The 24323-nt window shown below is 48.6% G+C and overlaps 2 protein-coding genes across 2 annotated transcripts in view; one reads left to right on the plus strand and one right to left on the minus strand.

Annotated features, from left to right (window-relative positions):
- Positions 1–737: 737 nt before the first annotated feature.
- Dcakd (dephospho-CoA kinase domain containing) lies at positions 738–23227 on the minus strand. Its single transcript, XM_059271911.1, has 5 exons — positions 23101–23227; positions 7512–7716; positions 6966–7169; positions 4422–4509; positions 738–1992 (listed from the first exon to the last, which is right to left on the minus strand). Exons 2-5 carry the CDS (start codon positions 7621–7623, stop codon positions 1701–1703), a joined length of 696 nt encoding a protein of 231 aa, XP_059127894.1. The 5' UTR covers positions 7624–7716; positions 23101–23227; the 3' UTR covers positions 738–1700.
- The window catches only part of Nmt1 (N-myristoyltransferase 1), a 52939-nt gene continuing 51542 nt past the window's right edge, over positions 22927–24323 (plus strand). The window contains exons 1-2 of the mRNA XM_059270732.1: positions 22927–23274; positions 23381–23418. Of these exons, the coding sequence (XP_059126715.1) occupies positions 22927–23274; positions 23381–23418 (386 nt within the window). The remainder of the gene's footprint in view (positions 23275–23380; positions 23419–24323) is intronic.

The raw sequence follows: 24323 nt of genomic DNA on the forward strand, positions 1-24323 counted from the left end.
GATCCCCGCTTGGGTGAGTGCTGCCACCTGCTGGCCACAGGAGAGGACACCTGCTCTGTGTGCCAGGTGGATGGGCCCAATTAAACGGGCACTCAAGAGAACCAGGAAAGCAAGCCTTTTTCCAAAGCCACCTTGGTCAGTAGGTCAGAAGGGAAGGAGACTGGGGAGCAGGGCAGCTTGAGGCTGCCAGGGACCATGCGTAACTGCACAGGCTTCTGCACACCTTCCAGACCAAGGTTTTGTCACACTCTACACCAAATTTAGAGAGCCAGGCCAAGAAAGAAGTAACTGTTAGAACATCATGGTTCGCAAAGGGTTTTTAAATGTCCTTAACTTACCATGCAGAAACCAAAGGCAGAGAGACAGAACTGGGTCCCAATCCTGGGTCTGCTGCTCCTCCTGAGGTGACTCAGGTAGTGTACATTTCAGAACCTGCATGACCCAAACCAAATCCCCATGCTCAGCAGTTTGTCCTTATTGCACACCTTGTGTCCAGAATGCCACAGGAATTGTTTCCTCACTCACCGGGTTACAGGGTCCTGCTGGAGTCCAGAGTTTCTCCCCTTGCCAGGTTCTGCTAGACCCCACCCAACTGAGGGAGCAGGCAGCTCCAGCTGCCTCTTCCACTTCCTCACAGCCCCTTTTTGCTGCTTGGAAATGTGCAGGAAGTTAATGAGCTGCTCTCTGAGGTTTAAGCAGCTCTGTGAAAGAGGGCATTAAAAATGGCCACTACCACATTCACATTAGTCACACTCATTTTTGGCCTTAATAGGCTGCTGGGAACAAGATCTACACATCAGCAGGTCTGCAGACACTGGGAGGGAAGGCTGATGTCTGTACTGGTCTAATTGGGCTGGGGAAGGAAAAAACAGGCCTGTGGGATGAATGGATGTGCTCTGCCCAACACCTCCACCAGCCTCCTAGAGGTGCGGACCTGGCTGGAGTCCTCTGCGTAGGCCTCCTCGGTGTGAGCAGAGGCCAAGTGGAATTCAGCGGACATTTTAGATCAATTCAATTTATTGAGCACCAGTGGAGAGCAGGCTGTAGTACACTGGAGAGGAGTCAGCCCTGCCACCTAGAGGCATACAGTCTAGGAGAAATCAGTTTCTTGTTGGTTATTCTACCATGGATTAAGATAAAACACGGGGTGCCTGACCAGGGGCAGCCAGGGGGAAGGTACTGCAGGGCAGGGAGCATCTGGAGGAAGGCACAGAGGTCAGACAGCATGGGGCCTGGGGAACGCCAGGATTGCAGAGCTCAGAGGCAGTGGTGGGAGGCAGTGGCTAAGCGGTAAAGCCCCGAGAGAGGAGTCACACTGCACCCTGGCAAAAGGCTTCAACCCAGGAGACAGTTGTTTGAAGAAGGCCTTCAGTTTAGAAGGATTTGCTGTGGTCCACTAGGGAGTTTGTGGCCACGATAGGGCAGATGCTCCAAGAGGGCTCAAGCCCAACAAACTGTTGGCTACATTGTTGTAACCATGGTGAGGGCCACAGAGACCGCTGTTCTCCTGCCATCACGGATATTGTTCTGAGGGGGTACTAGGGGATGAGGGGCTCTAGGGAGGGAGGGAAGGGGTACCTGATAGTGAGTTTCTTTCTGCTGAGTCCCAGACTGGATGAGTGAATGTAGTGTTGAGGACATGGTACCTGACTTAGGTCTCTAAGGAGGAGGCCTAAGGCTTGCTGCCTTGGTGTACCCAGTTAAGAAGAAGGTAGGAGGTAACGGGTGAGCAGGTAAAGGAGGCTGGCGATGCCTGCTAGGCCCGTTAGGAACCCGAGCCTCAGTGGCAGGTACTCCATGGAGCGTTCCAGCTTGGCATGCAAGAGGATGACCTGGCGTCTGGTGAGGCTCCACTCGCCCGAGTTGTCTAGAACGTGGTTGGCCATGCGGGCCTTGTCCTTCAGGGGCAGCTGGGCATTGATCCTTGCCTCTGCATCTTCACGATTCAGGTTGTTCCGCTTCATCAGCCGCGCCAGCTGTGTGTCTCGGTCACTAAGGACAGGGCAAAAGTGCACTGTGGACCCCAGCCTGCCTCTCTGCAGCAAGATTCACAAGTGGGCAGCTAGGTCAGGCAGCCTGGGACCTAGGCTTGGACAGCATGTTCCCTTAGGAAACTACTCCTGTGGTCACACAGGTGCCCCCCTGACAGGCTGAGATAGGTCCTGGAGAACTGGACCCCAGCCCTATCAACCACCTCAGACTACCAACAACAACAAGAGGGGTGGGCTCTAGCTGCTGTTTCCCACCATCTAGGTCTGTCTGTCTGTCCATTGGTCTGAGTTTTCCTTGTTGTAAAATGGGAGGATTTTACCAGTCCAGGCCTTTGTCTACAACTTGAGAAACAGAACAAAGCCAGACAGAAGCAAGCCTCCTCTATGAAAGTTAACCTCATTATATAGAGGCTGTAGTGGGCACATCCAGCTTTAGTCAAGGCATGTCTGTGGCTGGGGACAAGAATGGAGCTGGCTGTCAGTCGCCTGGGAGTGCATTCTTCCACAGGCGTGGTGCAGAACAGAGAGCCTCCAGGGACATAAGGGCAGCAGCAGCCTCCCCAGGGCTGTGACAGCGAATGCTGGATTTTGTTGATGGCAGTTTTTCTTTGCTCATTTCACAAGTCAATTTTTTTCAAAAACATTAAGGATCACATTTAGGTACAATCACTCTTCAGGAACTGCTCCATGCTGGCTCACAAGGTACAGACAGATCCTTTGACAAGCAAATAATCAAACTGTCCCCTTTCTGATCCCTGGATATAGATTTGGGTTTTTGTTTGTTTGTTTTGTTTTGTTTGAGACAGGGTTTCTTGAACTCACAGAGATCTGCCTGCCTCTGCCTCCCACGTGCTGGGATTAGAGGCATGTGCCACCATCGCCCAGCTAGGTTAATTGTTTTTAGAGATTTATCTTTCTCTTCTTTTTTTTTTTTTTTTTTTTTTTTCCAGACAGGGTTTCTCAGTGTAGTTTTGTGCCTTTCCTGGAACTCACAGAGATCCGCCTGGCTCTGCCTCCCGAGTGCTGGGATTAAAGGAGTGCGCCACCACCGCTCGGCGAGATTTATTTTTATTTTGAGTGTTTTGCCTGCATGTATATACAGGCATTAAGTATGCGCTTGGTGCCCACAGAAGCCAGAAGGGGTTGGATCCCCTGGAACTGGAGTTATGGATGTTGTGAGCCAGCATGTGGATGCTGGGAACTGAACCTGGGTCCTCTGAACATGTGCTCTTAAATGCTGAGCATCTCTACAGCCCCCTAATTTTGTTATTAAAGCACAGAGAATCCAAGGACTTAATAGGGCCCTCCTGACCTCAGCTGCATCTTCCACAAACAGAATAAAGCGCCCAGAGAGGCTGGGATACAGCTTAGTTATTAGAGTGCTTGCTTAACATGGGCAAGGCCTGGCTTCTGTCTTCATCACCACAAAAACAAACAAGGGAGAGACTGAAGGTTTACGTGGGGAGGCACAGCCCTGTGGAGGAACTGACAGGCTCAGGGGATTCAGACTGAGTGACAGCCCGTGAGAGATCCGGGTAGGGTAGGGCAATGCTCAGGGCACTGCGTGTTCCAGTGTACTAGGAGCCTCCCACACATCGATCCCTTGAGAATCACCTTGTGCCCAAAATACCTGCAGAGCCAAGGCCCACCTATCTGTCTGCATACTTGTGACATCTGGGAAGTTTCTGGGAAGCAGAGACACCCTGCAGCCTCGTCTAGTCTCACCCGCAGGGACTGTGACTCATTTCTCTGGCAGCTTGATTCTCTTGTTTGCCAAACCTGAATTCCGATTTTGCTTCCTGTCCTGGGGGATTCTGAGAAGAAAGCTCCTTCCTTAGACTCTTCTGACAGCTGCATCCACACAGCTCTCTACCCACAGGTGATCTCGAACACATCCTGCTCTCTATTCATGGGTGCTACCCATGGGTGATCTCGAACACATTCTACTCTCTCGTGGGTGCTATCAACTGGTGATTGTGAACACATTCTTCAACTACCTCCATTTTCCCTCTGTAACTCAGAAGTGTCCCTCTGCCATGAGTACCTCATGCTGAAAAATAAGAGAATGAAGCTGTAAACATGGGAGTGTTGGGGAAGTTGTGAAGTGCTCCAGGATGAAGAAGGGAGCCACTGAGTAACAGGGTGGCCGGCCAGAGGCAAAACCAGGCAGCTCAACTGAAGTGTCTCCAATAGCCAGCAGGGGGAGCGCTTCTCAAACACTTAGCAAGGCCTGGGGACCCTCTTAACTCATACCTGCCCCAGGTGCATCAGGATCAGGTAAAAATCACTGGTTTCTGTAAGCTTGGGTACCACTACCCCAACTCACTTTGTGCTTTGGCCACACCATGGGCAAAGTGTGAAGGGATGCTTCCCAGGTACATCTCCCCTGCGTCCTTCCCAGCGTGTCAGGAGGCCAGGCCTCACACTTACCAGTACACTACCACCGTGTGCTTCATGTACTTGAGCAGCTTCTTGGTCTCAAACAGGAGGGGGATGTCCAGAATCACGTAGCGGTACCCTGGGGAGAGGATGGAAAACTCCCAAGTTCAATTCTGCAAGGACACCAGGAAGGATGCTTGTGACCAGCCCCTGCCACAGAGAATGCCCCAGCAGATGGGAGACCTTCCAAGGACAGACATACCCTGAGTGCCAGCCAGTTCCAATGCCATTCAGAGCAGAATGCTGCAGAAAATAACTTCTGGCTGGCTGACCAGGGAAGACCTTGGAGAAGGACTGGCATTTGGACTGGCTTTGAAAAGCAGGGAAGACGAGATACTTGGAATGAGAAGGTGGAGGCGAGGAGTTCTGATGAGGACCAACAGAACCCAGGCACTGGGGGATTCTGTGCAGAAGAGGCGGAGGTCAGAAAGAAGCACAGCGCATCAGAAGAGACTAGGTGGTCAGGGTAAACCTTGACCTTCAACCCCAAGTTATTTCTGACTGGAGACAATACACAGCCAGGGCTGTAGGCAACTGGAAAGAGTTTCTGGAGATGCTGAGGCCTTTCTGCCCTATTTCATCTTACACTGGCTCAAAACACCCAGAGCAGGCCCTTTCCTGGAAGCCAGCTCCAGACACTGCTGCCTTTTGAGTCCCATGGCTACCTCTGCAGCTTCCTGTGAGACTTGTACCAGCCCAGAACAGCGAAGGCGGTTCGAATTAACACAGGGTTCCCTCAGTGGAGAAGAGGCACTTCTGGCCCTCCCACACTCAATGGGCACACCCTGAGTAATGTGCCCTCCGGCTGCCCCTTGTGCCCTGTGTGGATGAACAAAGTTGGAAGGGGTATAAGGCAGTAGATAAGGACAGGGACTGATGCCGCTCAGAGACCTGGGGCCCGAAGGGTCTCTTGTTCCAGACCCTTTAACCACAGAACCACACACTAGTTGCTGGATGCTCCCCATAACCTGCGGCTCAGGAAGCCTACTTGAAGCTGTGGTTGATGAGGGCACTGGGTTCCTGAGCTCTGCTGACACACCTTGGTCTGCGGCACCCCGTGTGACCTCAGGTCCTTAACAAAACTAATCTTTGTAATGAATGAAAGGAATACCTGCTTCACAGGGTGGTGGGCAAGATTACAGGAGCTCTGAATGCATGCAACCACTGGGCAGCAGCCAAGCCCCTCAGCCAAGCGCCCCCGAAATGATGGGTGTTATTGCTATTGTTCCTGGAGGAGGGAGGCTGGCACTGATCCTCTTACCTCCCATTTCACCCTCTCAGCTCAGAGCCAGAGAAAAGACCAGATCCTCCCTGGGCCTCTTATCTCCCTTTCCTGCTCCTCTCCCCTTCCTCCCTCCCCTCTCACTGTCCTTTCTCCTGGGTCCCTCTTGGGAGCTGGAAGCCAGCTCTTCGGTTTGCCGGTAAAGGGCTATTCAGCTGTCACATCTCTCCTGCTTGATAAGCCCTGAAACTGTCCTGACTCCATTAAGACATCCGCCTGCCTACGCAGAGACCTCCCCGGCAGCTGGTGATCTTATCTGACGTTTGATTATCCCAACTTTGACAGCTGTATTTGTTACCCTCATCAGGGGGAAACTGGGACTGTGGAGGCCACAGCTGTCGTCCCCATTCTTCACCTTATCCGACTGAAAAGAGCTCTCTGGCTTTTATTTAAGTGCCGGTGGTTGGGGAGGTGGGGAGGCGGGTGGATGACACAACGGGAGAGCTTTGGAGCTGGTGACATTATCCAATGCTTAATTTCAGAAGGGGGCAGCCACTGGCGCCTCGCAGCCCTGCAAATGTACTCAGAGCTGGCCTGGGAGCAAATGCAAAGGGCAGGAATGAAAGGCAGGAGGCTGTGCCAGGCTGGGGTGGGCAGAGGGGAGCAGCGTCACAGCGGCGGGCTGGCAGACACTGGGGGAGGACAAGGGCAGGGTCCAGACTCCTTCTGAGAGAGGAAGGAAGACAACTTTGGCCAAGGGTCTCAGAGACAAACAGTGGGACAGGTTTAGAGCAGCAGGTGCCGGGAGCCAGCTCCAGCCTTTCCAGTGCTGTAGGGAAGGAAAGGGAGGCTTGGGTCAACAGCACACATGCTTTTTATCATACTCTTAGAGGTAAGTATCGACCAAAGAACATGCTAGGGAGAGGGTCCCTACTCTGTACACAAGAACCTGAGGCATGAAGGGTAAGGGGCCTGGCCATGGTCATAGTGGGAAAACTTGGAGACAACCAAAATGGATCCCCATACTCTCCAGGAAATAGTCTCCACAATATGACTGATGGAGGAGCTAGGCCACTAGGCCTCCTACTGAGGCGCAGACCGGAGGCCGTATATACCAGAGGCTGGCAGGAAGTCTCCATGGCCTAGGCCAGCTTCTCTACCCTCCCATCTCTCCTGCAGAGGGAAGTACCAATGAACAGGGCGAACTCAGCAGCCTAGACAGCCACCTACCCTACCCTGGACCTTCAAATAGAGAGAGGCTTTGTGGAGAGGTTGTCTGTCTGTCCCTTCCAGCTCCAAGTCTAGAGTCTCACCTCGGAGAAAGTACTTGAAGGTCTCCTTCATCATTTCTTTGCGGATCTCAGGATGAGTGATGGAGTTGAGGAGCTGCCGACGATCAGGCTGGTTAAAGATCAGGTCTCCGAGGACCTTGCGGTCGATGTCACCATTCTCCAGCAAGACTTCAGTGCCAAAGGCCTCTACGATACGCCGGTGAGCAGGGTACCCTGGCTGGACGACTGTGAGACGAAGAGGCTGGGTCATTTCACAGCCTCCAGCCATCCAGAAGACCCCGAATGACCAGAGGCAAACTGATGGGAGACCCAAGGCTGTTTCCTTCCACTGGAATGAGCAGAGCACATAGAATCCCTCAAGCCAGGGATGGAGCTGAGTTTGGGAAGAATGGACTCTTAGGGAGAATGAAGGATAAACAGAAGGGCCTTAAGGGCAAGCTGGAGCAGAGACAGGCAACCCGCCCAGGACAGTCTCACTCTCTGAATGCCCCAAGAAGATAGAAAGAGGAGGCTGATGGAAGAGAGGAAGCCGAGGGGAAGCTGCTGTGTACAATGGGTCCAACTCACCGTGCCGGGCAATGACGTCTACATCGATCACAGCACAACCCAGCTGTTGGAACACCTGGATGACGGAGCTCTTGCCTGAGGCAATGCCTCCTGTTAGGCCCACCAGGAACATCTTCCCAGGAGAGAGAGACTGGCAGAGTAGGAGCCAGGAAACACTGGACAGTTGGCACACTTGCCAATCAGCTGCTCCACCAGGCTGGAAAACCTGTTGTCAAGAGACATTCAGGCCCGGTCAGCACTGGCCACAAGGGCTGAAGGAGGACACAGCAGGGTGGGCAGGGCCTGGTCCAGGGCGTGGGGGGTTCTGGGGCTGCTTCTGAGAAGAAATTTCCAGTACTGTGTGTGTGTGTCGGTGCAGGCTGGACGTTGGGGCCTGGTGCACGCTGGGCAAGTGCTGCCCCAATAAGCTACTCCCCAGGGGCTCATTAGTGGGTGCCTGCAGGCCTTCAACTCACCATCCTCCTGCCTTAGGTTTCCAAGTACCTGGGACTAAAGACAGGTCTGTGGCACCGTCTCAGTTTCGTTACGTCTTTTTTCACATTTTAATTTTCTAGTGTGAGTACATGCCTTTCTTGGGAGGGCTTCATTGGTCAGGACAACTTTTGCTAACCTGCAGATTTACTGTCCTAATTATACTTTGCCTGGACTCACATGGAAATGAGCTTGCCTCTCCTGAAGACACAAGTGTGTGTGTGGGGGGGGGGGGGGGCACGTGGGTGTGGCACAGGATAGCAAGAAACCAACCTACAAGTTTACATCTGCCTAGCTCATTCTCACATGGGCCAGGGCAGAGAAAGACGAGCATCTACCACAGACTTGGAGCCCAAACAGAGAACTAACTAAAGAATGCCACATTTGAAAAGTTAACCTGAGGACGCTGTCACCCCAGGTAGTCTCCCCCTCAACAAAAGGGGTTAAGGACAGCATTCAATTGTACAAAAAGAAACTTAAGACCATTCAGCTGAAGCTTTGTGACAGAGAATGTGGCATCAGTGTCTTGGTTCCCATCTCTGCTGCTGTCCCTCAAGCACAGCTTTTCAACTAGGTGTGACAGCACAATCCTAAAATCCCAACACTTAGGACATTAAGGACTGGGCTACAGAGTGAGACTTTCTTTCTTTCTTCTTCTTTTTTTTTTTTTTAATATTTATTTATTTGCTATGTATACAGTATTCTTTCTGCATGCCTGCAGGCCAGAAGAGGGCATCAGATCTCATTGTGATGGTTGTGAGCCACCATGTGGTTGCTGGGAATTGAACTCAGGACCTCTGGAAGAACAGTGCTCTTACCCTCTGAGCCATCTCTCCAGCCCTGAGACTTTATTTCTAACAGAGAAGAAAACCCAAACAAGAAGGGCTGGGGGACCGGAGAGATGGCGCGGCAGGTGATGGTGTCTGCCGGCAGGCTGGCAGTGAGTCCAGTCCTGGGGCCCACACGGTGGAAGAACTGAGAACCGACGCTCTTGAGTTGTCCTCTGACCTTCACATGTGCGTGGACCACACACGCACGCACACACACACACTTTTTTTTTTAAAAAGATTTTATTTATTTATTATGTATGTATACAGTGAGTGTTCAGCCTGCAGGCCAGAAGAAGGCACCAGATCTCATTGTAGATGGTTGTGAGCTACCATGTGGTTGCTGGGAATTGAACTCAGGACCTCTGAAAGAACAGCCAGTGCTGCTCAGTGCTCTGAGCCATCTCTCCAGCCCCACACACACTTTTTTTTAGAAGTAATTTCAAACAACTAAAATAAAACTCACAAAATGGCTTCACTATGTTCCTGGCAGCTCTTGCCCATGCCATGACTTCTCCACACATGCCATGATGCTCTTCAGTGCCAGCACACACTGCTGGCCTCACCTGTGAGACTCCTGTGCTATGAACTACAGTCTTTCCCTCTACACTCAGAAGTCTCTGCTCATACAGCAACACAGTGGTTAATTACAGAAAAGACAGTATTTTCCCACTGTCATTCTTGGCATTTAAGTATCATATCAGTAAATCTTTGGAGAATATCACCAAAATGTTTGATTTTAAAAATTGCTGTTTGAGGCCAGGCAGTGGTGGTGCACGCCTTTAATCCCAGCACTCGGGAGGCAGAGCCAGGCGGATCTCTGTGAGTTCGAGGCCAGCCTGGGCTACCAAGTGAGTTCCAGGAAAAGGCGCAAAGCTACACAGAGAAACCCTGTCTCGAAAAACCAAAAAAAAATAAATAAATAAATAAATAAATAATAAAATAAAATAAAATAAAAAATTGCTGTTTGAGTTGCTGACTTGAGTTTCATCTAAAAAAAAATTATGAAATGAATTTGGGCAGAATTAAGGCACAATTTCCAACAACTTCTGAAATAGCCCTACACATGCCTGTACCATTTTATACTCTGTACTCATATGCGAGTGTTGTCAGCATTGCTGCTCAGAAAATTAAAGAATCATCGTCTCTGAAGAACACTGAAGATAGTCTACATCCTATAATACCAAATATGCAGCCCTGATTGAATTAAAATCCTGCTCAGTGTGATGTACTCCTGTACCCCAGCACTCAGGAGAAGAGGGAAGAGGATTATTACAAGTTTGAGGCCAGCCTGGTATACATAGCAAAGCCTTGCCTCAAAAAGGCAAGAAAGGGTTGGAGAGATGGCTCAGGGGTTAGGAGCAGTTGCTGCTCTTCCAGAGGACCCAGGTTTGATTCCCAGCACCCATATGGTGGCTCACAACCACCTGTAAATCCAGTTCAAAGGGCTTGGCACCCTCTTCTGGCCTCTGCAGGCACCGGGCACACACCTGGTATAAATACATATATTCAGACAAAACACTCACACACATCAAAACAAAAACCAAAGAGTGAATGATTTATGTAAAAACAGTGCATCCACTGGTGTGCAAATCTGCTTCCAGCATGTGTGTACCAAAGAAATGTGCTGAGCGTCTTCATTTGCTTACTCACCCTGCTGGCCTTAAATCAGCTTCTTATTATTACCACTGACATGCATGTACCCAGAGTCACATTCTGGTGAGAAGGGGGTTTGGTAGGAACATTTCTAGAAGTCCCTCTTTTCCTGAACACCAGTTGAGTGGGCGAGTGGGATCTGAACACAGAGATAAGGGCCAGCTTCCCACATGAGAAGCCACCGACTGACTGCCAGACTCAGCTGAAGGGACTTGGAAGACCATCTAAGCCAGGCTGACCTCAACCCATGTCCACAGAGCTGCCCAGACTCCTCCTGAGAATGGAATGGAATCCAGTCTCTGGGGATAGAGCAGCCTCGGCAATTCTGGCATACAGCAGGGCTCAGAACAGATCCTAGCTCTTCATTTACAGTAGTACATAGTGAGGAGCAGAGGAAGAAACCTGCTCAGACTAGCTTTGAACTCACTAGATAGCTGAGGATGACCTTGAACTCCTGATCCTCCCAAGTACTAGGATTGTCTGTATGTACATTACTCCTAGTAGCTGATTCTTGATTATCATACTGTTTTGTTCTACAGAAAGGGAGGAAGGGTGTTTGCGTTCAATGTCCAAGACACAGATGTAAAGTGCAGGCTCCTGTGGCTCCTGTGCCTTCAGCCCGCATCTGGAAACAGCCAGACTCTGCCTTCACAAGGAAGACCGAGGAGACTGAGGAATACGTGCACAGGGAGGCCCTTGGCTGCTGGCTTGAAGGGGATGGGTAAGAACCAGCTGTTCCTGTCCAGCAAGCCCTTGGTGACTCACTCCCTCACCAGCTGCTGACTAAGCCCCTCTGTGCTTTGCAGCCATGTGCCAGGGACCTCTCGACAACCCATGGAAACCACAGGTCTTGCCCTGTGGGAAAAGTGGAGACAGATGGGAACAAATGAAAACAGCTGGGAGCAACAGAGTGCCAGTGGGGAGCAGGACCAGTTAGGTGATACTGGTGCTGCCCGGCCCAAAAGCCCCTTTGCACTCTAGGCTGTCCATAGATTAGGCTGTGCCAGGAAATGAAGCTAAACTACAGCCCACTGTCCTTCCAAAGCCTAGCAAGGCAGAAAGCAAGGCTTATACCAAATTCCAAGTACCACTAAACCTGTCAACAGCTCCCCCAAGCTCACATGAATAGCCACCTTTAACAACCTCTGTTGCTAATCAAGCCGTTATTTTCCAGAATCCACCTCACTTGCCCTGTTGAACTATTGCTGAGGCAGAACCTCACAGCCACCCTCTAAGCCTGGCCAAATCTGAGTCCTCTGCAAAGCTTTCAAAGAGAGATGGAGAACCCAGACTGGACACCAGCCTTAAATAGAAACCAGCCAGGTAGAAGCACTGGCTAAGAGGGACGGTTATGGGCTACACAGAGAGGCCTGGGTCCCTGTCTATGAACCTGTGAAGCTACCTATGTGCCCTCAAGGAGCTAAGAAGCCTGGGCCAGAGTGGAAGCGCTCTGCAAATGACCAACAATGGAGCCCCAGAGGCCTAGCCTTTTCTGGGCTTCAGTTTCCACCCCTGTACGCAAAGGGCCCTGCACAGTATCAGATCCTGAGAGAGGCTGTGTCACAGATGATTTCTTCCTCTCCTGAAAGAGTCAAAAATGCTCAGCTGGTAAATCAAGAAATACCATGACCATAGAGGCCCCATTCTCTCTTTTCTTAAAAATTACATGCATAGTCTGGCGGTGGTAGCACACGTCTTTAATCCCAGTACTCAGGAGGTAGAGACAGGCGGATCTCTGTGAGTTCCAGGACAACTTAGTGAGAACTACTTAGTGAGACCCTGCCTCGAATAAACAAAAGTTACATGTAGCATGTCTGTGTATGTGTAGAGGTCAGAGGACAACTTAAAGACTGGTCCTCTCCTACCATGTGGGTCTTGTGGATGAACTCAGATTGTCATGCTTGGCAGCAAGCACTTGTCGACCCAAGGCCTGGCTCTCTTCCTCTGCAGGACCATAGGCTGTTCTCAGAGCTGCCTTGGCTGGAGGAAAGCTAAAGGTCCAGAGAAGGGAAATGGGGAGCTAGTGCCAGGAATTCAGCATGGGATCACTGGCCAGGGCAGGGCCAGGAGAAAAGCAGGATGCTAACCCAGGAGAGCCACAGCCAATGCTGCCTCCTCCCTCCCTCCTTTTCATGTCAAGGGAGAAGCACAGATACAAAGAGAAAGGCAAACAGTCTTTGAGACAGCAGTGTCTACACCCCAAATCCTCTGTGAGCCCGAAGACCTATGAGGCAGCTCCCCCGTTCTATTGTGCTCTGGAGCGGTGGGCCCTCATGGAGCTACTCCAATGTGCCCTTCTATCATTCTCTCTTGGGCCCCAGTAAACCAGAGAAGACAAAGAAAGGACATTTGGAGAGAAATCTCTTGGAACTTCCTCTGGTTTCTCTTTGGAAATGAGTGGGCTGCCTTACACACCTCTAGACAGAGGCCTCACTGCTGACCTAACTCCACAGGCCTACTCTGCTGCTTCTCCATCGCAAGACCTCCAGGCATGCTGTTCCTGATAACTCTTGCTGTCTGACTCTTTATCCCACACCCACTATTAACTGACCCTACCAAATCAGCAGCTCAGTCTGGAGTGGGGGGGGGATTAGGAGTGGTGCTGGGAAGATGGGGGGGGGCATTTGCTGTCTTGAATGAGGGACCAGAGAAATCTGAGTGAGCTAAGGCCTTCAATTAGCAAGAGGTAAGTCACCGGGTGTGTGAGCTACAACCCTGTCCAGCACCAGAGGCCTGACTCTGCCTGCCAGTCCACCCACTCTGCCTGCCATGCACTCATGCTTTGCACTTTCATTTGTGTGACTTTTTGTCCATGACTATTTTTTAAAGATGAGCATGTAAGTGCAGGTGCCTGCAGAGGCCAGAGGCACTGGATCCCCTTGGAGCTGGAGTTACAGGCAGTTGGGTGCAGGGACCCAAACTTAGGTTCCCTATGAGCCCAAGACAAGTTCCTGAGTCATTTATCAGTCCCTGTGCATGACTATTTTGAAGTGTCACATAAAACAAGCTCTACAAAGCCACAAACTACATCTAATTTGTTCCCATCTCCAGCATCTTGCATGACGTTCAATGTCTCATTTAATATGTGGCCACATTAAGTTACTTATCTTTCTTTGCCTCAGTTTCTTCATATGTAATTTGGAACTAAGGACACCTACTATTCCATAGATGGAATGTTTCTTTTGTTTGTGAGACATGGTCTTCCAATGTGGCCTAGGCTAGCCTCTAACTTGTAGCAATCCTCTTTACCCAAAACCCCTGAATACTGGATTGCAGATGTGTATAACCATGCCCGGTTAGAGGGAGTCTCTGGTAACTACTGGAATAATGCCTGGGGAAAGAGACGGGAAACACTTGGGGTCACATGCTCCTGTAAGTAGCAAACCAGAGGCTAGAATCAGTCTCTTGGTCTGCATTCTATGTCATTTGAGCATGGTGATCACTGTTAGCAGATCATTCCCAGAGTACCCTCAGTGGGCCGAACAGGAGGAAATGCTACTTGAGTAACCACACCTCCCCCGCAAGAGCTGAAAATACCCTATGAGGCTTCTGCTGCCGCAGCCTGCTTGCACCAGGCCAGGACCTGGCTGCTCATTAGTGAGCAGCTCACTTCTCAGGGTGTCACACTGGGCATGTCTGGCCAGCTGGCCACTTCTCTCCTTCAAATGCTTTCCAAAAGGGATGTACCCATTTTCCTCCAATGATCAATATAATCATTCATGAAAACGAGTCATGCCTGTCTTGGGACCCAATTATTTTCTTGTAGAACCAATGACTGAAAAAATATATTGCTTGCCGGTTAACTATTAAGTGCTATTTTTATACACTTTCCCCACTCCTGACCGGTCATTATTGGTGAGGGTTTGTTGTTTAAACCTGGAGTTCAAGTTCTCCTTTCTGCTAGGTCTATTGAGCCACAGCTTCCTCTGAGCTGCCCATTACTTGGAGGGAGTATCAAAAGGGGGGTCAATCTTTCCTTCTGCCTGGGAGGAAATGGTCTGTTCTCAGCACACACCAGCACTCCAAGGAGCAGCTATGGATGGGCAGGGTGTGCATGGACCGGGCTGCTATGCAGACATTAATGCAGAAAACGGGGCATGGGGAAGGCCCACCCCAAAAGGCTTTGTAATCAGAAGGACCTTGGGAACTCAGCTCAGTCCCTTGCTATTTGGCCTTGGGCAATTTCCTTCAGCATTCATAACTTCCCTTTAATTGAGTGAAAAATAGGATTAGTTATGACTTCTCACAAGAGTCTTGTCAGAATTAAATGAGAGGACAGAGGTCATGGTCACGTCATCTCCCCCAATTCAGAGTGTGATGTCCCAGTCACTGAAATCTCCTATCTTCCCACTGGTTTGGGCTACACAGCAAGTCTCAAGAAGGGAGGAAGGGAGGGAGGAAAAATGGAGAAGGGAGGGAGAGTGCCACAGATTGAGTGTGGAAGTGACATGACAACTTTTGGGAGTGGGTCTCTCCTGTCACCATGGACTCCTGGGATCAAACTTGCTGGTCCAGCCAGTGTCAGCTCAGCTCAGCCCTCAAAAACTCCCCAGGCACTCCTGTCTCCCTCCAGTGAAAGTCAAGGCCGTGCAGAGTCCTTCACAGGCCTCATGGGCACATCATGGGTTCCCCATCATCCCTCGTCTTGCTGACCCATCCCCTGCTGGTCACAGAGCTCCTTGACTGTGCTGAGCACACTGCTCCTCGTGGGCAGGCTGGGCGGCAGGTCCAAGGGCTTGCCTATCAGGCCTGATTCTGATAATCCAGGGAACCCTGGGTAGGGAACCAACTCCTCAGACTGACCTCTGAGCACACACACCCTAACTCACACACGCCTTATAAATAAAAATTTAAAAAAAGAATGCGCTGCCCACTGAACTCTCCTCTCTGCCTCACTGTCATCTAAGTGACACTGTCCTCAAGTATGTGAACAGCACCCTGCCTTGCTCTGCGGTCTGCTTCCCTTCTCTTCACAGCCGACACACTATACACCTGTTTATTGTAACCTGCCTCACGCTTAGAACCCAGTCAGTTACACGTAAGCTACAGGTAACAACCCACCTAGAGAAGTGTAACTCAATGTGAGGGTGACAAAATTTGGCAGCAGTAAAAGGATTATGAATGTGCAATGGCCAACATGAATGAAAATGAACCAAGGCGCTTCCTCTAGTGCTAAACCATACCGTAGCACAGAACTTCACTGCACCCCGGTCCTGAATACCCAACATACTCTCACCTCATATGCACAGTCCAAAGTACTAAGAAGCAGTATCTGCACACCTGGGTTAGTATACGCTATGAACTGCAATATTTTTTATTTTTTATTTTTGGTTTTTTGAAACAGGGTTTCTCTGTGTAGCTTTGGTGCCTGTCCTGGAACTCGCTCTGTAGACCAGGCTGGCCTCGAACTGACAAAGATCCTCCTGCCTCTGAGTACCAGGACTAAAGGCATGCGCCATCAGCACCCGGCTTGAACCGCAATGTTCTTACTGTACATGCAGAATGATGGTCTTACAGAAAGTATGGAGGCCTGGCAGCTTAGCTCTGTTAGTAGAGTGCTTGCCTCGCATGCCCAGAGGGATGGGTGCTGTCCCAGCACAGCATAAACCAGGTTTGGTGGCTCACACTTGTAATCCCAGAACTAAAAGGCAGGGAGATGGAGGGAGGCAGGGAGGTCAGGTGTTCAAAGTTGGGCCAGTGAAAATGGCTTAGTGTGTCAAGACCTTGCTGCCAAGCATGATGACCTTGGTTCTACCCCCTACAAGATGGAGGGAGAGCGACCTCCTCTGCCAGTTATCACGTAACCCGTCTCAAAACAAATTAATGGTAACTCTGAAAAACACTGGAAATCTTCTACATCCTGCAGGTTTTTCAAGTTTTTAGCCAAAATTTAAGTTTTTTTTATTAGGTTTATATATTTTGTGTGTTTGCATGCCACATGTGTCTTGGTGTCCAGAGGTCAGAAGGCATCAGATTCTAGGGAACTGGAATCACATAGGCCTGTGAACCACCCTGAGGGTGCTAAGAATTAAACCTGAGCCGGGCGGTGGTGGCGCACGCCTTTAATCCCAGCACTCGGGAGGCAGAGCCAGGCGGATCTCTGTGAGTTCGAGGCCAGCCTGGGCTACCAAGTGAGTTCCAGGAAAGGCGCAAAGCTACACAGAGAAACCCTGTCTCGAAAAACCAAAAAAAAAAAAAAGAATCAAACCTGAATCCTCTGTAAGAGCCACAAGTATTCCTAACTGCTGAGCCATCTCTCTGCCAAGATTTAATAAGTTTAAAAATTATCTGGGGGGGGGGGGTCAGTTGAGGAGCTCAAACTCAGGTTGACAGGCTTGGCAACAAGCACCTTTATCAGCTGGGCTATCTCTACGGCCTCCAAGACTCAAATTTTTGTCTAAAAATAAACAGTCATATCTATCTCAGTAGTATGCACATTTGCTTTAATTTTCACAAATGGTAAAATTATATGTATACCAAGGAACTGCTTTAAAACAAACCTCTGGTTTTATGTGTGAGTGTTTGCCTGCATGTACATATGTACACATGCACACCTGAAGCTCTCAGAGGCCAGAAGAGGGCACTGGCTCTGCCGGAACTGGAGTTACAAACAGCTGTTGCGCTGCCTGATGTGTGTTCTGGGAACTAAAGCCAGGTCCTCTGCAAAATTATCACTTGACCCTAACTGCAGAGCAGTCTCCGGCTCCTGGCTCTGCTGTTGCGTTAACAGGGAACCCGGACGGAATCCAGGACACCACTCAATGGACCCGCCTAGTTTGCTTACTAGCCTCATCTTCCACCTTCTGCCATCTCCCCAGACCTATCCTAACACTGCTGCCATTCAAACCCAGCCTTTTCCCACTAGCAACCCACTGTTGCCCAGGGAATGTTTACATTTCCTGCCGCAGCACGCACGTGGAGGTTGTATGACTACTGATGGAAGTCTGCTTCTTCCTTCCACCATGTGGACCCCGAGACTGAACTAGGGTTGCTAGACTCAACAGCAGACACTTTTACCCACTAAGCCATCTCTCCAATCCTCATTTTAACATTTATTTCCCTTTTCTGTGTATACTCTGTAAGTATAATATGCCATGTGTGTGCCGATCCCCAAGGAGAGCAAAAGGTGTCTGAATTGTCCAGTGTGGGTGTGGGGACCAAACTTGAGTCCTCCGGAAGAGCAGCAAGCACTCTAAACTGCTTAGTCCTCTCTCCCTCCCACCCCCTCGTTTTTTTTATTTGAAATGATGCCATTTATTAAAGATGTGAACAAATGCGAATGCTAAGGAGATTGGCATGCTTGCTTACTTTTACATAAATGATTAATCTTGGCCGATATGCAGGACATGAGCATCATTTCCCCAAGTCGACTGATACCCTGATTTTAGGATCATCGATGCTAAGCCAGGTGTGACAGTGCACAGCTGAAATCCCAGGACACATGACAGGTAGGAAAAGTGTGAAGCTAGCAAGGGAAAACAAGACCAAATAAACTATGAATGCTGAAACTACCAACTGCTTCTCATCAACACACAGCACAAAATGGCAGGAGTGTGCATAAAATCATTTATTTTTTGATTTTTTGAGATAGGATCTCACTATGTAGCCCTGGCTGTCTTGGAACTTACTATGTAGACCAGGCTGGCTTCAAACTCAGAGATCCACCTGCCTCTGCCTCTTGAGTGCTGGGATTAAAAGCCTGCAACACCAGGCCTGGCCAGTTTTCTTTTCTTCTCTCTCTCTTTTTTTTTTTTTTAAATGTTTTTTTCGAGACAGGGTTTCTCTGCATAACAGCCATGGCTGTCCTGGAACTCACTTTGTAGACCAGGCTGGCCTTGAACTCACAGAGATCCACCTGCCTCTGCCTCCCAAGTGCTGGAACTAAAGCTGTGGGCCATCACTGCCCCATTCTTTCTTTCTTTTTTTTAAAGGCCATTTTAGAAATTTTTGGAAATCGAACTTAAAAATCTGTAATTCATGTTCCCAAGGCTCTGACGCCGTCTTCTGACTTCTTCAGGACCCAGGTACACACTTGGTGCACAGATGTACATGCAGACAAAACATTCATACACATAAAATATCTGAATCTAAAAAAAATGGCCGGGCGGTGGTGGCGCACGCCTTTAATCCCAGCACTCGGGAGGCAGAGCCAGGCGGATCTCTGTGAGTTCGAGGCCAGCCTGGTCTCCAAAGCGAGTTCCAGGAAAGGCGCAAAGCTACACAGAGAAACCCTGTCTCGAAAAACCAAAAAAGAATTCATTTGTGTTATATGTGGTGTGTGCACATGCAGAGCATGCTGTTTTAGTCCTGTTCGGGGTCTCATCAAACCTGGAGTAGGCACAAGCCCCAGTAACGATTCTCCTGCTATCTTCCCGGGTCCCTGCCTCCAGCACGGGCATCTAGCTATGCCCACCCAGCTGGGATTCAAACTCAGGTCCTCACGCTTGCACAGTAAGTGCTTTCACCCCGAGCCGTCCACCCAGCCCTGGAAACTGAACTTTAATGGCAAGGATAATAGTTTATGGACCATAAGTAGAGCTTATAAATAAACCCAATATAGTTTTTAAAATTAAAATTTGAAAAAAAAATTCTAAAACTGTGTCCAAGGACTTCAGATGTTCAATTATCACTCTTACAATTAAATTTTGGGGAAGGTTGTTTTCAATTTAAAATCTTCTATAGTTATAAAGATTTCTAAATACGCATTTTCCACTCTGTTCTTCCATGTTAACTTTTAAAGTAAAACTTTCCATTTTATCTTATAACAATAGATGTTACACTTTCCTCCTTGAGGAGACATACTTAAATCATTGAGTTCTTTGATAATATCTGAGAAGTAAGTTTTGGAAGGGCTAAGTCATGATGAAAATCATTAACAAAATCAGATATCTTCTCAGTCAAAACTACAACTTCATCTTTCTGCTTAGACTTCACCCTGAGAGCTACCTGAAGTCTGCAGACATTAACAAAATCAGATATCTTCTCAGTCAAAACTACAACTTCATCTTTCTGCTTAGACTTCACCCTGAGAGCTACCTGAAGTCTGCAGACAGTAACAGGCTTTTGTCATCAGTCCGTGTCTTTGCAAAGGTTCGCACACAAATGGTCATTAAAGGCATGGCTTTTGATGAAGTTAATGCCTTTTGTAGGGTATATTAATATGATGAGGTTTTTGTTTTGTTGGGTTTTTTTTTTAGCTCCAAGTGCCTATGGGAACATGAAGTGAGTCAGTCACAAGTTCACTGCCACCAGCCTGAACTTCTGCTATAAATCCAACATCTCCCCCCATCACTTGCTCCACACCACCTGTACGGGCACCAAGGCAATCTTTTTTGACTTTAAACCTTCATTTGTGGAAAATACATTGCCTTTTTTCTTTTCTTTTCTTTTTTTTTGGTTTCTCAAGACAGGGTTTCTCTGTGTAGCTTTGGTGCCCGTCCTGGATCTCACTCTGTAGCCCAGGTTGGCCTCAAACTCACAGAGATCCGCCTGGCTCTGTCTCCCAAGTGCCGGGATTAAAGGCATGTGCCACCACTGCCCGGCTAATACATCGACTTTTCAGATAATAGTTTCCCCTCTTGTGTGACCTTCTAAGTAGGACCAAGCAGAGACTCTTCGTGTTTCCTTTATAACCATATCTCACATAAGGAAACACCAGTGCATTACCTAACTGAACCACAGTTGGGGGCTGCCCTGGAGCCTGGGAAGGAACTGCTGAAGTTGGTCATTACAAATTTCAGACATTCTTTTGGAAACAGCATTGTTTGATCAAAGCATTTTACAAATTCCATCCCCATACTTCCCCCACCCCCAAGAACTATTCTTGCCTTTTTAATACAGGCAGGTAGCTGGGCACAGTGGCTCACGTCTAATCCCGTTGCTAGGGAAGCTGAGGTAAGAGAATCCTCATACCAGCCTGAGCAACAAAATCCTTTCTCAACCAGTCAATACATAAACCAGCAGCAGGCAACAGGACATCTTCTACTATCTACAGCATTTAGTTTTCCCAATTGAATCACAAGTTTAAGATGCAAAAACAGTAATGGATTTCTTCCTTTTCTTTTTTCCCCAGACAGGGTTTCTCTATGCAGTCCTGACTGTCCTGGATCTCTCTGTAGGCCAGGCTGGCCTTGAACACAGAGTGCCACCTGCCTCTGCCTCCCAAGTGCTAGGAGTAAAGGCGTGGGTCACCAAGCCCTGCCTAAAGCTAACAAATTTAAAAAAACAAAAACAAAAACAAAAACAAAAACAAAAAACAAAAAAGCAAAACAAAAAAAACTTTTCTTTCAAAGTATTTTTTTTTTAAATTTTGAATATGCATTTATTGACACCAGTACAATTGGCCCCAGGAGACTGTCCTTCTGAGCTCATCATGCTGGCACTTGTCCATGATATCTTAGAACAAGACTCGCTGTTGCACTAAGGGATATCAGATCACCTGGAGCTGGAGTTACAGACAGTTATAAACTGCCTGATGTGGGTGCTGGGAATCACACTCAAGTCCTCTGCAAGACTAGGATGTGGTCTTAATCCATTGAGCCATCTCCAGTTCCAAGGGCTCTGATGACCTCTTCTGACTTCCATGGCCACCGGGCACACTTACGGTACACAAACACTCATTCAGGCAAAAAACTCACACTTAAAAAAAAAATTCTTGGACTGGGGATATAGGTCAGCAATAGCGTATTCTTGGCCAACAAGCATTAGGTCCTCCCTGGAAACAAAGCAAATTTGTTATTTGGTCTTTGAGATAAGGTCTCACGTAGCCAAGTTGATCTCCTTCTGGCTACATATTTCAGGACCATCCTGATCTCTTCCTTCTACCTCTACCTGCCAAGCGCTGGGACTATACGTTTGGACTATGGCCCTTGGCTTAAAAACTTGATATTTCACACGTACATACATATGTAGCGATAATGGTTGAGATTATCACAATGTGTCATGGATGTGTTTGGAACCCCAGCACTTTAGAGATAGAAGGATGAAGATCAGGAGTTCAAGACCATCCTCAACTACTACACAGCTAATGGTTGGAAGCCACCATGGGCAGGAGACCCATGTCTCAGAAAACACCTATAATTCAGGAGGTGGAAGCTGAAGGTTCAGGCCAGTCTTGGCTACTGAGTGAGTTCAAAGCCACATGAAATCCTGTTATAAAACACCAAAATAAATAAATATTTAAATAAATGATGAAGTCTGTTTTCCATAACTAAATCACTGCTTCTGGTAACACAGAAGACTTTGTTGTGTATAAGCAAGTGTCCATTCTGTGCTGGGAATCAAGACTGTGGTGAGGTCAAAGGTGCAATTCTGACAAACATTGCCAGAAATACCTAAAAGTTATTCAGTGCTGGATTCTGAATTATTGGTTGTTGCACAATCATAATTTCACTGTCACCGTATTTTTAGCAGCTGTGGCATTCAGTTAACCGGACTCTGTATGGGGTCAGTACGCAATTTAACAAGCTGTGGACTAAAACATACACACAGAAAACCCAAAATGTAAACACTCAAAACTACAATGTATCACCTTTAAAAGTGAAACACAATGGTTAAATGTAACCAGTTAATAATTTCCCTGTAATCCAGGATGATGACAGTAGTTGTGAAAACTCTGTAAGTAAACACCAGAGATGTCTATGCCTCCTCTGGGAAGCAAAAATAGGAGACAGGTACTCTGAGGCCCTCAATTTTTTGTTTGTTTCTTTTTTTTTTTTTTTCCGAGACAGGGTTTTGGTGCCTGTCCTGGATTGGATCTCACGCTGTAGACCAGGCTGGCCTCGAATTCGCAGAGATCTGCCTGCCTCTGCCTCCCGAGAGCTGGGACTAAAGGCATGTGCCACCACCACCCAGCTGGTCCTCAATTTTTTAACGTGCGTATTTAAATTTTTATCTGGGGCCAAAGGTCTTGCTTTATGTAGCCCACACTGGCCTGGATTCTCCTGTGAGGCCCTTAACTAGTGGATGAGTGGGAGATTCACTCTGTCCCCAGATCTAAAGAATCTAGAAAACTAACTAGTCCAGCTTCTGAGGAGGGAAGCCATGAAAAACAAGGTCTGAAAATCAGATGGTAGATGCAAAACAGCATCCACCACCGATCTTGAGATGGGTTTCATCCCCATTTTTCAGATGATCAAACTGAGGGTAGTGAGGGTGGGCAAGGCGAGGAAGGCCATACTATTGGAAAGGATAAGGGTTGGATTCAAAAATAAAAAGGGCAGAGATTAGATTCAAAAATCAAAACTGGGTCTGACCCCACGGCTCGGAAGCGCGGAGGCTTTGGCCAGAACCTCAGATTTTCCATCCCTTTCCAGTTATAAACGCTTTCGTTCCTCCGTTTCCACGGCTGTACAGGGGAAATAACACTTGATTTCACAGGTTTGTTGTCAAGATGATGAAAAACGCGCGCCCCAGGGTCAGCTACAAATATGTGCTTTAAAAAAAAAAAAAAGGCGCGCACAATGCGCCAAACTGCGCGGCAGGATCCCGCGCTCCGGAGGTGGTCCCGCGCAGACCCGGCCCCAGCCCCGCGCGGCGCCGCGGGAGGAAACAAAGCGAGCGATCGCGGCTGCCACCCGGCCCGGCCCGCCCCCTCCCGGGGCTGGCGGCTTCCCCTCGCACGCGCCGCTACCTACCGGGGCTCCGACTCGGCCTCAGCCTCGGCCGCTAGCCCAATCTCCGCGACGATTACTGGCTGGCTCGCTGCACACGGGCGGGATGCGCGAGCGTGCACGCGGACCGGACATGCAGCCAGCGGAAGGGGCGGACCGGAAGGCGGGGCCGAACACCAGCCGTTTGCAAGGGAGGAGGTGGGCGTGGTCCGTGCTCAGTCCACTTTTATCTACTTTTCTTGAAGGCCAGTGGAGGAGATGTCCTTCCCGGCACAATTTCTATCACCTGGTTTTTTTTCCCTAGAGCAGTGAATACGAACCTTACATTCCAGTGACAAAACGGTCAGAGAAAAGTATAAACCATGAATTCGTATTAGTAACCACAGTAGCTACAGCAGTTAACAGGTCACTTTTTATCCACTTTTTTTTTTTTTTTTCGGTTTTTCGAGACAGGATTCCTCTGTAGCTTTGGGCCTTTCTTGGATCTCGCTCTGTAGACCAGGCTGGCCTCAAACTCACGGAGATCCGCCTTCCTCTGCCTCCCCAGTGCTGGGATTAAAGGCATGCGCCACAACCTCCCAGCTATCCACCAGATCTTAAGAGCACACTGTAAGGTTATTATCTTAGGCCTTAGAGTCCTTACGGTGGATACTGTCATTAATCTCATTTTACACAAGAACTAACTGATATTTTGAAGTTAATCCATTTATCCGCTCAAAGTTATTTGATTGCTGGCCCACATTTTGTCCATACCTCATCTAAATTCCTCCAGAAGAGGAGGATAATCAGTACTGTGCAGTGTTCCCAAAAGAATTGGAAATAATAAGTACCTAATGAAGAGCACAGGTAGTAGGTGGTCCTTAGTGATGCCTATCCTGCCTCCCTTCCCTCTTCCTGAACTGTATCCTTGCCTACTAATTAAAGGTAGGAACCATGTTTCTTTGCCACTAAGAAGGGCATTCTCAGTGCTCTTCGCAGTGAGGAGCTAATATATTGAAGAATGAAGTAACTTGACATTTTTATCAGATCACTTTTGTCATTAAAAGAAACAGCTCTCAACTCAATAAAAGACAGGGTTTTATTCTGGAACATATATGAGTAACCATGGTCCAGGAACAGATTTAGATTATCCCAAATTCCATGTTCCAACATGGAAGCAGTTTCATGAAGCTTTATAGTTTTACAGGACAAAGATAGTCACAGATCAAGGCAAGTTTAAAATACATAGGTGACTGTATCATATCAGA

Source organism: Peromyscus eremicus, chromosome 8a (genome assembly GCF_949786415.1).
Source record: "Peromyscus eremicus chromosome 8a, PerEre_H2_v1, whole genome shotgun sequence".
NCBI classification, from domain to species: Eukaryota; Metazoa; Chordata; class Mammalia; order Rodentia; family Cricetidae; genus Peromyscus; species Peromyscus eremicus.

Bases quoted from the DNA above. Each gene is read 5' to 3' on its own strand.
- Dcakd (XM_059271911.1), bottom strand. From the start codon at position 7,623: ATGTTCCTGGTGGGCCTAACAGGAGGCATTGCCTCAGGCAAGAGCTCC. The intron at 7,170-7,511 runs GTGAGTTGGACC...TTCGTCTCACAG, and splicing joins AGACGTCATTGCCCGGCACG to TCGTCCAGCCAGGGTACCCT. The intron at 4,510-6,965 runs GTGAGACTCTAG...TCCTCTCCCCAG, and splicing joins CTTCAAGTACTTTCTCCGAG to GGTACCGCTACGTGATTCTG.